The 15,811-nt window shown below is 47.3% G+C and overlaps 1 protein-coding gene and 1 long non-coding RNA gene across 5 annotated transcripts in view; one reads left to right on the top strand and one right to left on the bottom strand.

Annotated features, from left to right (window-relative positions):
- Positions 1-1,304: 1,304 nt before the first annotated feature.
- Positions 1,305-5,968, top strand: LOC140844460 (uncharacterized). The gene is made up of 3 exons (XR_012122802.1): positions 1,305-1,421; positions 5,059-5,145; positions 5,851-5,968. It is a non-coding gene; the product is annotated as an uncharacterized lncRNA (long non-coding RNA).
- BRINP2 (BMP/retinoic acid inducible neural specific 2) overlaps positions 1,416-15,811 on the bottom strand; it is a 115,839-nt gene continuing 101,443 nt past the window's right edge. For all 4 annotated transcript variants that reach the window (XM_073216805.1, XM_073216806.1, XM_073216803.1 and 1 more), the window contains exons 5-8: positions 12,292-12,397; positions 9,492-9,728; positions 6,000-6,222; positions 1,416-4,422 (exon numbers count right to left, since the gene is read on the bottom strand). In XM_073216805.1, coding sequence (XP_073072906.1) covers positions 3,306-4,422; positions 6,000-6,222; positions 9,492-9,728; positions 12,292-12,397 — 1,683 coding nt within the window. In that variant the 3' untranslated portion in view covers positions 1,416-3,305. The remainder of the gene's footprint in view (positions 4,423-5,999; positions 6,223-9,491; positions 9,729-12,291; positions 12,398-15,811) is intronic.

The following is a 15,811-nucleotide window of genomic DNA, read 5'->3' as shown; positions in this document are numbered from 1 at the left end:
ATAATTAAGGCTTGAATTCCTGACTCTTATCTTCAGCAACTGAATTGTGATACAGCTTTTAATTCCACAGTGAGTTCACCGACATTGAAGTCACCAACACTGACAATCTGGTGCTAATTAATTTATGACAATTCCTTATTTACAATTGTGTCTGAAAATATGTGGTTTCATTATCTTCTGATTACTATACTCTTAAGGTGGTAATTTTGACTGAACCTTTTTTTATCAGGGTATTTCTCAGCCTAAATTTCTGGGAAACTCTATGCTGAATTGATGTTTCAAGTCTTTAGATGTCTCTTAAGGAATCCTGCCCATCCTTTATTCCCCCCACCCCCCTTCCTTCATCCACCTTCTAGAAGCAGTCTTTGGTCTGCTGCTTTGACCCAGGCTTTTCAACACCAGACACCCCATCACTGTCTCAGAACAGAGGAGTCCAGCATCCATCATGGATAATGGATGTGTAGGCCAAATATAAACATTTCTACTATGGTCATTAATCAATAATGCCTTTTAGGCCTTCTGTCAATATTGTACTTGCATCTGGGCTCAGAGGGGCACTCCTAAATATTTGCCAGTGTGTTACAGTACTTTCAGATGGAATTGATACACTCAGCTTCACAGTTTAAACCTTCAAGCAGGCAACAAGTGGAAGTCTTAAAACTGGATGCTTGTATTTCTGAACCCATAACACATCACATGCTCAGCTTCCCAGAGCCTTCCTAAGACAAGGAGTCTGAGACAAGGACTCACAACATCCTTCCTGATAACTCTGTAGGTGTGTTTCTCCTCCAGACGAGATTCTGATTCAGAGACTGACAGCTGAGGTTCCCCTCCCTTCCACTGTGGAACTGGCCTAGGCGGGACGTGAGCCCTGATATACTGACTCAGTTCCCACCAGAGCAATTGCCATCATGCTATTGAGGGTCCACACTGCTAACTTCCTGCACAGCATATTACTGATTGCTTTCCTCCCCACTCTGAATGCTACTGTGCGCGGTGTGCTGTTAATTTGTAGGTGAAAGCCTTTGGCCACCCACTCCTACAGAATGTAGACATGTGCACTCAGAGTGTTAAAATCAGACTCTGACATCTTTCTTACCCCTCTGAAGCCGCATCACTGGGAGGTATCAAACCCTGGCCACCACTTGCAGCCCCCTTCCCAACAGAAGCACACTCCTAGCACATCAGCACCTGCAGAGGCAAAGAGAACAGCTGGTTCTGTCTCCACAGATGAAGGGCGGGATACAAACTCCCAAAGAAAGCCGTGACTCAACTATAAATGGCCAATACCTGTGTTCATTCCTAGGTCATCCCATCACTCTGGATTTCTACCCTAGAAGCCTTCAGGGAAGTTGTGAAGAAAGAAATGCCCCGGGCGGCATCTACCAAGGATTTCAGGTCCTAGTGGATTGAAAAAGCTGGTACGATGATTAAATGTAATGCTACATTCTTCTCTGTGCAACAATAAACATAGAAGGCTCTTAGGCAGAGAAACATGATCCTCTTTTCTGTCTCCCAGTCCATTTTCTACCAGCTGAGGTGTACCACAGGTAGAAAATGAAGTACTTAGTATTTATGTGGTGACTTTCACCTGAATAAACTGGGGGTTGTCATGTCTATGCTTTGTACTTGGAAAATAGAGAAGTGGTTCTCCAAGATTTGCTCTGAAATGTTTCTCATGCCACCTGGAAGAGGCCCTAAGGGGAGAATGATGCATTGTTCTGCATGGTGTACATCAAAACTTCTTAGGCTCTGGGAAAGTGGTAATCAGACAGAATGGAGAAAGCCAATGCTATGTCTGCAGCTTTCCCAGATTTCCTCAAAAGACAATCCCAGACCATAAGATGCAGAATATGGGCAGTTCTCCTATTGTCCATAGCAGTGTGGGGAAGAGGAGTCCCCTTTAGCAGGTATTTGCTCCAGAGCAAAGAAGGCAGTTCCCCTTGTCAGCAAGAACTTTCATATTGCCCCCCTGAAAGTGGGAGATCCTGGCTGTTGGACCCGTGCTGGTGATCACACCTGGGAAAGGGGGCAGGTAACCAGATAACCAGGAGAGTTCTGCCTCTGTCCATCCTTCCTTTCATCCCCTACCTGCCTCTCTCTTGTTTCTGTGTGTGTGAGTGTCTGTCTGTCTCTCTTATACACACACACATGCACACACCCCAGTCCAGCCAGACGTGCCTCCCCTTGCGGATACACCAGTCAGACAGCCTCCCACACAGCAGTGTGCACCGTCCATGGACAGCCACGTACCACACACCAGCCATTAGAAAAAAAAAAGGCCAGGCGACCCAGGGACCTATACTTTTTTTCTCTTTTCTCCCTCATTTTTTTCCCCTAAAAAAAGCCTTCTTTAAAAAATATATTAAACCAGGTAAATTTTTACTCATGTTCATGTGGCTGAAGCAGATTGACAAGGAAAACAGTCACAAAATAAATATTTTGTTTGTTTTTTAAAAAGAACATTGCCCTATACATTGTCTCTCTCTGATTTGACAGAGCTGCTTTCTTAGACAGATCAGGTGCTTCTTGGAAGAGGAGCTCTGGCTGGACCAGGGGAATGTGGAGCAAGCCAGGGCCCTGAAACTGGGGAGGACAGGGAAGCGAGGGGGCTGGTGGGAGGATGGGGTGACGAGGCAGAGCATGCCCGCCTGCCCTGAGCGGGGCTCTGTTGGGGTCACTTTTTGAGTTTTCCAAGGGAGCCGGCCTGAGGAGCAGTCAGTGTCTGGGAGGGTTGTGGGTTGTGGCTTGCGGGGCATGGGGGGCAGCACACAAAAAGTAAGAACCAGTGTGGAATATCACGAAACAACGCATTTTAAGAAATTTGGTTAAAAAGAATACAAAAGTGACTCCACAGAGGGAGAGGAAGAGCTGGTACCCCTCCCATTGTTGTCCCCACTTGCTTTCTTGATTGGTAAGAATCGCTTTTAAGGATCTGTTGTTTCATGGTTTGGCTGGCTCCTGTTCCTCGTCTCTCCATTGGTTGGTTCCTCTCCTTCAGTTGCATTCATTTGAGGAAGCACTGACTTTACAGATTCAAGGCTGCGGAGTTGTAGCTTTCCCGGGTGAGTGGGTGTGTCTGTGTGTGTGTGTGTGTGTGTGTGAGTTCACACATGTGGTATGTGCATGTGTGCAGCAGCTGTGTCTTTCTCTCCTGCCTGCTCAGTCCAAGCCCCAAGGTCCTGTCGGCTGGATGCTAGAAGTCTCAAAGGGAGCACCCTGTTGGCACTAGGTGAGGGCTTGAGCGATCTTCACACCCGGATTCATGGATCCCCTCCCTGTCCAGCACCGGCACAGACCCCCCATTAGCTACAGAGTTTGCCTGTCTCATACTCCACGGGGTTTGGCAGCTTGGAATTGAAAGCCCTCAGAGAGGCCTGGATCCTGCCCACCTCATTGTTGGCTAGCTTGAGCCGATGCCGGAGCAAGCAGGAGAAGAGGTCAAGCCGGACTTTGCCAGGTGGAGAAAGCTGGTTTACCCTGTCCCTAAGCTCTATGAGCTGCAAGAGGGCAGAGTCCTGGGAACCTTGAGTGTACGGGTAGTCTAATTGGAGAATTAAGTCCCGGATAGCATCCGGGTCAAAGGGCAGGCTGTAGCCAAAGACCTGCAGTGTGTTGATTTTCATGTAGCCCAAGTTCTTGGAGGGATCTGTCATCTCCAGGGGCTCATAGTAGATTGTCTCATTGGAGCTGTCATCCAGGGACTTGATTCGGCTCCGTAGGTAAACATGGACTGTCTCAAAGAAGGTCTTCCACCTGTTGCCCAAAGTGATAGTCCAGTTTTGGCACTGGGCAGCTGCATCCACATTAGTCCTTTCCCAGTAGGGGAAGTCAGCCTCATTCACGGGCATGAACCAGCTCTCAGAGTGGCTGCCCCCAAAGGGGTTGACATAGATGGCCATGACAGGCTCCAGGGTGCTGTTCTTGGTGAGGCAGATCTGCAGGGACAAGGCCAGCATCACATGCACCAGCCCAGGCTTATACTTGTTGCTCTTCAGCGTGAGCAGCATGCGCTTCCTCCAGGAAGGGTCGAACCAGCTGCCCAGGCGCATGTCATTGCTGATGAAGATGGCGTGTACCTCGATGCGGCTGTCCCACTTCTGCAGCAAGTACTTCAGCTCCAGGTCCTGCAGGTCTGTCTCCAGCCCCAGAAAGTTCTCCAGGGACTCGGCCACCTCTGGCCGGCACAGCCCCTGGGCAAGCACGTAGCCTGGGTTGCAGCTCCCACAACGTGTGCTGTTTTCTGGAGCACAGTGAGCACATGCAGACCCTTCACCCAAGGCACAAGGGATGGGGCCCTGGCAGGAAGCGTGGTCATAGGGGCAGGTGCAGCTGTGGCTCTGTTCCAGGAAGGTGCCAGGGAAGGTGCTTTCTCCACAGTAGAGAAGGGACTGGATTCGGTTCCACCAGTAGGACAGGGACCTTGTGGGAAGAGATAAAAATGAAGGAAGAGTCATAGGATGCCAGACACTGTCATCTTCCCTGAGGGTGGTGGAATTGACTAACAAGCAGAGAGCCAATGAGGAAGATAAATGCCTCCAGTTCTCTGAATGCCCCATCGTACCATTGTGGAATGGTGGAGTAGGGCCTGGAGTTTAGTGTCTGATGGATCAGCACCAGAAATACTTGACATCTTTCACTGCAGGGAGCCAGGCTCATCCCTCCCCAGTACCACCTTATTCCCTTATCCGAAGCCCACAGAAAGTCTCCAACATCTTTTGTATCAGATCTAGTTCTCAGCCTTCTAATAGGGTGTTCCAACAACTGGCTCTCCAAACTTCCCAACGTTGTGCCAGCTTCTTCCCACTTCATGGGCTCTGTCCTTGGCATCCTCTTTGCTTCTGTCACTCTCCCACCAAGAACAGGAGTTCACTATGCCTGGCTCCCTCTTAAGATTCAGATATCACCCCAATGACACCTCATCAAAGAGGTCCTCCCAGACACCCTTCCCAAAAGAACCAGCCAGGCCCTCTCTCACTGCACCCTGCTTTTATGGAATCCACAGCAATGATCAGTATTTGAAAGTACTGTGTTTACTTATTGTGTTCTTGTTCACAGACAGCTTACCCGCAAATGCTGTGAGAGCAGGGACATCGCATTACACACCAGTGGATTTTCAGAAAGTACTATTGCTCCTGGTGCATGGTAAGCATTTAGTAATCATTTGTTGAAAACAAAATAACAACTCCCCATCCAAAGCCTTGCTGGTCTGTCCTGTCCACTCACGCTTCCCTTTTCACTGAGGCCTCAGCTAAGAGTCACACCTTGGGGCTGCTGTGAGGGCAGACGTCCCCTCCTGGAATGTTCCATCTGACATGCACCAGCCCATTTCCATCTCCTCCCACACAATCTGGCCAAGGCTGCTTTCTCCAATGTGGCTTTGCTCTCTGGCCTTTTCTTTTACTAGACCGTGCTTTTGATTTATGCTCCAGGAACATGAATGTAAGTAGCTACTACATAGTTAGGATTTTATGGTTTTTATGTTTCTGTGTATTTATTTTATCTTCCCAATTAACAAATATCCCCCTGTGCATAATATAGAATGTGCAGTGTGGTCTTAATAAAAACTTGTTGACTAAATGAGTGAGGGCGGGCCTAGGACAATATAGGCCCATGTTCCCCAGGGCACAGGGCCTCAGCCTTCTGCCTCTGTGACTCATAGCAGCTGCTTGTTCACACCAATTCAATGTGTGTGTGTCTCATCAGATGCAATGGGTGTATAAGCTTATTCCACCCCTTTCTTTCCTAAAAGACTACTAAAGTGAGATTAAAGTATTATTAGAATAATATTGGAATCCAATCTAATTTGTTTAAAAGGAAAATTAGCTTCTTTTCTCTCTCTCACTTCAGACACAACATGTCACTGAGAATGACACGAGTAGGTCAGAGAACAAGAGGATGTAAAAGGCCACATGTGGGCCGCCGCTCCCAGATCTCCCAGGTTGGGGGGCGCTCTCTGGGGAGGTGCTGAGCTCCGGCTGCAGCGGCAGCGTGCTCACCTCTCCTTGGGCAGGCGGAAGCGCGGCTGCCGGTGGCAGCGCTGGCACAGGCTGAAGAGCCTGCGGACCAGGCGGCGGGTCTTCTTGAACAGCACCTTCAAGCTGGCCGCCAGCTGCCGGTAGCGATGCTGCAGGCCGGCGTCCAGGGCCCAAAACTGGGAGATGGCTGTGGCGTTCAGAAACCTGTCTTCTGGCAGCCTCTTCAGCAGGGCCTGGAATTCCTCTGTGAGCAAGGACACAAGGGCTGAGCTGACAGAAGACGTGCAGACCCCGGGAAGGCGGGAGGGCACCCCCAGACCCAGCCAGCCCTTCACAGTCACCTGAGGAGAAAGGAGGCTTCACATGCACTCCCCCAGGCCCAGTTATATATTTCTTTTTAAACAGCTTTATGGAGAAATAATTAACACATCATTAAATATGGTTTCAGGATTCTTCCCTATCCTTCCTGTCCCTAATAATACTTCCTAATTTTAAAACAGATCTTTGTCACCACTTGAGGGGCCAATTCCTGCTTTTGCCAATGATTTTGGGATGCATCTTCTTCTTGAAACCTCCTTATAAGTCAGTCACAACCCTGGCACAGGCCAGTCTTCTCAGTAACACCACAACTTTCTCAGGGAGGAAGGGAGGGCACAACAAGGTGAGAGTGTACAGGGCTGGAAGAGTGATCACAGGGAAGACCAACACCCAGCTCAGAAATCTTAGAAACCCTTCCATGCCAGAGACCAGCCTCTCCCCTCCACATCTTCTGAGCTTCAACTCTTGGCCAGATACCCGTTCTTTCCTGTAGCTAATCCAGAAGCAACATGCTTTCTGGTTCTTGGCTCCTACTGCAAGTCTGAGCTCTCGAGCTCTCCCCAAGCTTCCTGGGCACATATTTTCTGAACTCACACTCAGATCTCTGTCCATAGCTTGCCTTTTACTTGGAACTGGCAGCTCCCCAGTCTCCTGGTGGGAGTCCAGACACACTTCATTTACTTTTTAGCAGTAACTATAATGATTAAAGTCTAAAGTCATTCCTCTCATACTTAGGCATTATTGAATGCATCCCACTGCCATTAGTCCAGTACAGGTCGGGCTGGGGGCCTGGCATACGATATTCTCCTTAGCTACTACGTGCCTGGTCTAGGCCTTCAGATGGTAATAATGCCCTGGGCCTTATTTCTGAATTCCTGATTTCCCTGGAAGCCCCCCACAGTGGCTGCCCTCCACAACCATGATGGGTAAATTATACCTACTAATGACACTGACAACTTGCGTGTGCATAGTTCTTCCTACGAAACACTTAGGTATAAAAAAGAGCATAGAGAATAACAGGATAAACTCCTAAGTACCCACCATCTAGATTTTGCCATTTTGCCATATTGGCTTCAGATTTTTTTTTGGAGGTGGGGGTGGATATAAAGCAAAGCAAATATAGTTGAAGGCCTTAAACTTCTCTTCCATCTCCATCTAGATGTAACCGCTCTCTTGGATGTTTTCATTATTATTATCACATAGTTTTTAATGTTTTCTACAAATAAATTTATCCTTAAAAATATTAAGTATTAGGAACAACCTAAGACAGGCACAGTCGCAGGGGGGCCATCAGGTGAGAAAATGGGGATCAACAGAGGTGAGGCTTAGAACCTCCAACCCCCCCCCCCCCCGTTCTGAGAGAAATCTTCTGCATACGTGGATGGTTTATTGCCCTTGTCTAGCTTGGATTAACACATAGTCTACAGGCACACACCTGATCATCTACATTTGCTCTCTTACAACACTAAACTATGTTTTCGACCTTTATCTTGTATCTACCTACCAATTCAGCATTTTATTAAAAATAATAATAATAAAGAGAGAAATGTGGTATCCACATATAAATCAAGTATAAAAATCAAATGAATATTCATCTTTGAACTGACTGTTTATAGTTCATAATGCATGATCAAAACCAAAAGCTTCTGTGATGACTGCCCTTGTAATGTTCACCATGTAACTTATTCACTATGTAAGAATTTGTTCTCCATCTAAGAACTTGTTCGTTATGCTTCAGAAGATTGGAGACTGACGAAAATTAGGCTTGGGGTGGATTAATGATTGTGCATTGAGCATTGACCCCCCTATACAGAATTTTATTGTGGTTAACAACCATTGATCAATAAATATGAGAGATGCCCTCACAAAAAAAATAAAAAGTACACACTTCCAATTGTAAAATAAATAAGTAACCGGGATGTAATGTATAGCATAAGGAATATAGTCAAAATATTGTAACAACTTGGTATGTGATAGCTGGTACCTAGAATTATCATGTATATAAATGTTAAATCACTGTGTTGTACACCTGAAACTAATGTAATACTGTGTGTCAACTACCCTTCAATAAAAAAAAAATTAAGTATTGGTGTGTTTTTAAATGTCATATAAATAGTATTAAATATGTATCATATTTAATTAATGAGTATAAGTATGTTTATAATATATAGCCTTTTTCATTTTGCTTTATTTTATCCAACATTATGCTTTTAAGACATCATCATCTAACTATCATTCACTTAGTATTGAATATATTCATCATATGAATATACCATGCAGAGTTCTTTATATATTAATTGTCTCTACATTATTACATATAAGCCTTCCATCCACCTATTATCACTTTCCCTCTTTCTCAGATGAGAAAACGGAGGCTTTGAAAAGCCGCATGGCTAATACAAAGTCTTAAAGCTGGTCAGGAACAGTGTCTTTGTCTAGACTACAGTAACAAAATACCAGAGCAGACAGCCTATTTCTCACAGATCTAGAGGCTGAAAGCCCAAGGTCAGGTGCCAGTGTAGCCAAGTTCTGGTGAAGGCCAATGTCATAGCCAACCTTTTCCAGGCTGCAGGTAGTCAACCTCTCACTGTGTCTTCACATGGCAGAAGGGGCAAGGGAGCTCTCTGGGGTCTCTTTTATAAGAGCACTAATCCCATCTACCCTCATGGCCGAATCACCTCCCAAAGGCCTTACCTCCTCATAGCATCCCCTTTGGCATTAGATTTTCAACATAACAATTGTGGGGGGACAAAGACATTCAAACTATAACACAGAGCAAAGATTCAAAATCAAGTCCTTTGAATTTAGGTTACAAGGTAACATTGATGTTGGTCATTCCTGCAACAAACAATGTACTAGGTGCCTTCTAGAACTATTCTGTGTACCTCATTCAAAAGTACTGTGCGCCTTCTGTGCAGGCACTGGGGTGTCTGTGGAACACAAGACAGACAGGCCTGTGCCCTGGATACCTTAGCTTATTAGGTCCTGAAAACCCATCTCTTTGGTAGGTGTTATACCCATTTGCATACACAAGAGAAAGCAACCTAGACTTGGGGTGGTAATACGAGCTTCTGGAGGTCAGACAGACTGCAAGCAGCTAAGCTAGGATCCAAACTGAGTCCCCACATTGTGGTGCTGCACCTCGCAGCCACCTTCCATTGCCAAGGAAGAGATCTGGGCTGGTGGACTGCTCACCTGACTCTTCGAACTGCCGGTTGTGAGTTGCCCAGGAGTCCTGGATCTGCAGCAGGCTGTCCTCCATGGCCTGGATGTCTGCATCAGGACAGTTGCATTCTGGGAAGGTGGGGCTGCACTTGCACCAACAGTCATTCTCCTTGCAGATGAGCTCACCCTCAGAGCTGCACGTGATGTAGCTGAGCGCGGCGGCCACAAAGCGCTCACGCAGGTACTCTGGCAGCAGCACCTGCAGGCCTAGGGACAGGACATGTCAGGGGCTGGCCCAGCAGGCCCAGCAGGGCCTGGTCCCCACACCCAGGGCTGCAGGATCCCAGCAGGGCCTGGTCCCCACACCCAGGGCTGCAGGATCCCCAGCTGGGCTTCTGTTGATTTGTGCATCCTGGGCCCAAGAGTGGTCACCTCAGGGCCTGACACTGCTGACTAGTAGGGAGAGAGGGCTACTGCTGCACCAGTGACAGATGGGGGAGGATCTGAAAATGCAGATGAGGAACATCAAAGCCCAAGGCTTAGTCACACCTCTCACATCAGCCAGACTTGAGAGTGTACATATCATATGAACAGGTTTACTGGCTAGAATCAGCATTTCTAGGATGGAAACAGGAAGATGTTTCAGATAAAAGAAGAGCTGATAGCCCTCATGGGGAGGAATCAAGGCTTGATGGGCTTTTTGCTGTGCCTCCAGTAGCCATCCTGTTTCTAGCTTCACTGAGATTAGCAGCAGGCATCCTAGGATGTTACTGAATGCTGACCCTCCTGGGCCTTCCACCCTAGCCCTGACGATCAAGGAGGCTGCCCTGGCTAGGAGGTAAGGACAGGTAGTCTGGGTGGGTAGGGACCACGACACCAAGGACTTTCCATAGATGGTCGCAAGTAACACTGGTCATCATTATTGCCGCTTTTCAAGTCACAGGAATATCACAAATGGCTTGGTGTGAGACTCTGTCCTTGTCCTGTCCAATCATACTGCATAACTGGGGCTGCCCCATCTCAATCTGATTTAACTCTTAAGTAGATTTGAAAGTAATGGTGGTGGATAATGTAAGTTCAGTCAAGCCTGGATAGATATGCGTGGCGCTCAGTTCAATTTTCTAGTTAGCTGCCTCTGATCTTGGATATAATCCATTAAACTGCCCCAAGCTTCAGTTTTCCTACCCATCTGTGGTGGACATGAGTTTCCTAGTAGCAGAATATACTCCTAGGTAGCCTCAAGCCCAGCAGAGTGGCTGTTAGAAGCATGTCAAAAGGTGAACGAAGGGTAGGCAAGCCTTTGGACGCAGCCTGGGCCAGGTTCAAGGTCAGACCTGCAAGAGGCTCTCCATGCCAGGACTTGGTGAGACACTGCGCCAGGAGCGTATGGGATGCCAGGACTCCTGGATAGGATGAGCTCCCCTTTCCTCAAGTATCTGCCAGTTCTTTATTTTCACACCCTTGACCTTGTCCTTCATGGGAAATCAGCCCTAAAGGATGTATCCCAGGCTCAGCAGACCTCAGAATTTAACTTAGAATTGCAACAGCAGTGACTGTCATTCTTGCTGGACATCTTCGTTCTATTATGAACTGCTCCCAAATGCTCCTGACTTGATGCTGTGCCCCCAGTGGTGCTCGAACTGTCCCCCCCACACACCCTGTCCACACGCTTGCTTTCAACCCTCCCTCCTTTCCAAGTGCTTTCTTTTCACTCCCCCGTTACCACCCTCCTCCTCACCATAACATTTCCCATTGCTATAAAATAAGTGCCCCAAGCAATGTTGGCATGAATGATGGGCTATAAAATTAAATGGCATAAACTATTCCAAATGAACCACCCACATTCAGAACTTCACTCATCGCTAATTTCCAGACACACACCCAGCCCAGCCAGGGGCACAGGAGAAGGGGATGCTAACTGCATTCAGGTGGCTCTAAGTAGAGGAGTCTTTTACTCCTTTTTATTATATATTCCTTGATTCTTAAAGCATTGATGGATTGCATCTGGCTCAGGTTGCCTGGAATTTGTAATCATAGATCCTGGGTGAGAGCTATTGATTTTGTAATACTAAGACGGTATCTTAAACAGAGTCCAGTTCAGTTAGGCCTTAAGAACAATGAACCTTTCCCCCTGCTAAACAGCTCTGTCTGAATTCAGTTTGCATCCCCCTGTCCCCAGGATGCTTGGGGGATGGAGAGCAGGGCCTGAGTGCCTCCCTTACCTGCCAGCCTCCAGACCTGTGTCATTCCCTGTCCTTTCACTTGCCTTTTTTTTTTTTTTTGGCCTTTTTCTGTCTCCAGCTGAGGCCCCCATTCCTCTCAAACTCTTCTCCTGGCTTTTATCTCCCATGGAGGGTTGCAGACTATTAACATGAAGTTGGGATCATTCTCGGGGTAACCAATGGTCTCACAGTTTGCACAGCTCTCAGTTGAGCTAGAGATGGTGGCCGCATAGCCACTCTGTAAAGGCAAGCTGTGCTCGGTGTGTCCTTAGGATAAAGCAGAGGGTTCATTAGGCCATAAAGACCATCAAACTAGATCAAGACATGTCAGGGTGGATGCACTGTCCTTGTGGGATAGTGACAGAGGGTCTAGGAAGGACTATGAGGTGGAAGGATGTGGGTGACAGGTATGAGCTATGGTCTTGGGTGAACGGTGTCAGTAGTTTTCTCAAAAGAATGATGGAGAGTTAAACATAGGTCTCAGAACTCATGGTAGTTGTCTTAAGGAAAGCTTAGCCAAGGTGGCGGACAGGACTTCTTCTGCTCCTAGGTCTGCCAAGGTTTTCACCTGATACGAAAAGTGCGAAAGTCATCACGGGGTCACTTACCAAGTAACTGCACTTTGTTCTCCGGACTCTGTACCAGGACAGAGCTGACTGAGTCCAGATTGTCATAATTGCTGCAGCCCAGAGGGCCAGTCCTGGTCTCCGTGACCTAGAGAAGGAAGGGCAGGGGGTGCATTTAGGTGACCATCAGAGACTTGCCCTGTGCACCTCCCTCTCCAGTCATCCAGTCTCAGGCCCTGGGTCCTGTTGTTGAGTAGCCAAAGGAAGGCATGTGGTTCCCTACTCCAGGCGCATGGAGCCACCTCTCTTCCTTGCTCTAAGACAGTGTCAGTGGTGAAGGGCTGGCAGCAGCTGCTCTACTTAAGTGGAGACCTTTCAGAAGGAGCCACAGGGGATTTGTGTCTGGGAAGAGAAAATTCCACGTAGGCAGAGGGAGCTGGACCTCAAAGCTGGAGTCCCCCCTTCTCCTCTCCCAGAGGAGGACAGGAGGTGAGATGTGCACCCTGTCAGCCTGCTAGCAAGCCCAGCGGCACCCACTTGATGTGGTGCTCACAGGCTTTAGGGAACCTGAAGATGAAAAGCACTAGAGAAATATGAGTTATGAGTATTATTATTAGTTTTAAACATTTAAGTCCCACCTCGGCACTGAGACATCCTTAGAGAAAATCAGCCAGGGGCTCACTGCATATTTTAATAAGTATATTAAATATACATAAACTCTTGCAGCCATGTAATATTCCAAAACACCATAGAATCATTTAAAAATATTATAAAGTTGGCCTATCAGTTTTTCCCTGATGTTTAAAGTATAAGATGAAAAATGGGGAGCTTTAAATGCACTGAAATAATTATGTAACAAGAATGATGGAGACCCGAGGCCCTTTTTTCTCAGGGTCTAAAGCTTTGCCAACAATAAATCAACCAATCAGCAAGTATTTATTGAGCAGCCACTGTTCAATTTCATACAATTCATCAAACATTTATAGAGCGCCTTTTCCAGAGTTTCTCAAGGAAGTCTGCCCTGATACCTCTGACTTTCTATCCTAGCTCCAGGCACCTCTGCCCTGCAGCAGCCATATGAGTTGCAATTTTCCATCCTTTTCTGTGAGTATCTGGTTAAAGTCTGGGTCTTTCACATGCTAAAGGCTCCACAGAGGTAAGTTCATATTTATTTTGCTTTCCATTACTGTCAATAGCAGTTATCACAGTGAGTGTCTGGCACATAGTGGGTATTCAATAAGTTAGAGAACATGTGAGTGATATGTTCCAGGCTTTGGGCGTGGGGAGGAGGGCACGAGATGCACAAGTTACGTAGTGTGTTGTCCAGGAGAACATACCTGGGGCAGGTAGGTGCATGCACGACCGACTGCACATCCAATTCGAGGAGAAGCAAGATTTCCTAATGAGCATGAGGAAAACACAGCCCTAAACAAAGGGCAAACAAGAAGTAGCAGAGGAAACACCAACTGTGCTGGTCCTTAAAAACAAGCAGGAAGTGGGCAGAAGGGAAGGGAGAGAAACTGCTCTGAGAAAAAGAAGGAGCGGTATGATCTGTAACTCGGGGGCTCAGAAGTGTGTACTGTGTGTGTCTAGCACCCTGCTGGCTACCATGGTGAGTACGAAAGTGTAAATGACATCTTTAAAGAGAATTTAGTATACTTAATCTTAAAAGATACACATGGAACAGAGTAATTAAGTGAGAAGTGGTATGATACTGACTATAATACAGTAGAAAAAGAGTCAGGAGAGATCCTTGAAGCTTAAAGTAATCTGAGAAGGCTTCATGGAGGAGGTGAGCCATAAACGAAGAATTTCCTATCCATAGGGATAGGAGAAAAGAAGGAGAGAACAGAGAGAAAAAGAGGTAATTGCAGATAGAGACCAAAGGGCAGCAACAGACATAGTGAAGAGAAGTAGCAAGACGCAGCCGGAATGAGGAGTGGGACCAAGGCCATGGCGGGGCAGGATCAGTCTCTCGTTTGCAAGTTCATCCTCCAAGACCATCCCGTTCAACCTTCACAGACACTCTGAAACAAATCTCACTCCTCTCACTCACTAAAGAGGGACACCAAGGTTCAGAGAGTTAAAGTTCCCGAGACCCGTGCTGTTGACACAGGATTTTAACTTTTGAGCCCTCAGACTCCAGTGCAATGCTCTGCGTGTTTCCTGTGAGGTCACATCCAAGCCCTGCAGAAAATACAGTGAGTTACACCCCTTTAGATGACATCACTCTTAAAAACATGTATGAACAGACCAATTCATCCAAAATACTGCAGGGATCTCCCCTGTCCTTGGAATGTGGACATGGGCAAAAAGAAATTGTATAGATTTGAGATTGTATTATCCTAATATTACAGATGAGGAAACAAGGCTGGGTAGGTTGAATGACTTATTCAAGGTTACACGGCTGGTCACTGGCAGGCCAGGGTTCTTTTGACTCATTCATTTGTTCTTTCATTCACTCATGTATTCACTTAACACATATTCAAGAAGCATCCAGAACTCACAGTGAGTAAGACCCCATCGTTGCCATAAGGAGTCTGCAGACAAGTGGAAACATGTTTTTATGACTCCGTGTTCAGGCTGTTACACATGGGCCTGCCTCCCTCCACAGGTGGGCATGAGGTGCTGAATACGGCTCTGTGTTGAGTGAGTGGGTGATTAGTTAGTTGTCAGACTGCAGTGGGAAGGCAGAGCCAGGCTTATTTCAAGGGAGAGGTGTCTTTATACAGTATAAAAATCCCTGTAGGAAGAGCCACGGCCAAGGACTAGCCCAGCACTTCTGAGGAAGCCTGCCCTCTTAGAATGGGATGGGATGGTGGGAACGGTATTTGGGAGTCGTGCCTGTCCTGTCTCTGGGTAAGCTGGCCACTACAACGTCACTGAGTTCTGCACTGGCTTTTCCATCCACCCACCCCTGAGTTGGTCTCTCACCACCATCAGGCCCAGACAGGGAGGTGCTACATGTGTTCCAGACGAGTAGGATGATCCCCAAGCTACAGAAGAGAGAAGAGCCTCTTTCCTCTCCTTCGTTCCACCACTGCCCATATCTACATGCCAGTGATCCATCTCCTTCCACAGGCCCATGTCGTGATCAGCATTCTGGGGCCAGCCAGATGCTGTTTTCTGACCTTTGCTTTGCTATTTCCAAAGGTCATTCCACAAGAGGACAATCAGTTAAATTAGATAAGTCACTGTTAGGGTGTGAATAGCTTCACTTTCTCAATTGTGGCACAAGAATGGAGTGTGGCCGACACCAAGACCATGGTTGCCATGCTCACTTCCTGCTCAGGGAAGGATCCAAGCCATCTCCGTGAGCGAGGGAGGCCTGCTCCGGTCTCGCTAGAGCCCGAAGTCCTGGCTCATTCTGCTGCTCTTGTGTGCCGAGCCACCTCTGTCCTCACTGGAGAAGGAAGGAGTGGGAAGGAGAAAGGTTTCTGGACAGGGTGCTCTGCAGAGATTTCCTGAGCACTGTCTTGAGAAGCAGGATGGCCCGGGCTCCCGTCTCCCAAGTCCCAGGAGCTCTGGAGGACTGGGTCAGTGTATCCGGGGCCTTTCTCCA

Source organism: Manis javanica, chromosome 11 (assembly GCF_040802235.1).
Source record: "Manis javanica isolate MJ-LG chromosome 11, MJ_LKY, whole genome shotgun sequence".
Taxonomy (NCBI): domain Eukaryota; kingdom Metazoa; phylum Chordata; class Mammalia; order Pholidota; family Manidae; genus Manis; species Manis javanica.
The sequence above is the reverse complement of the archived record's forward strand: the minus strand, read 5'-3'. Positions and strand labels throughout refer to the sequence as shown.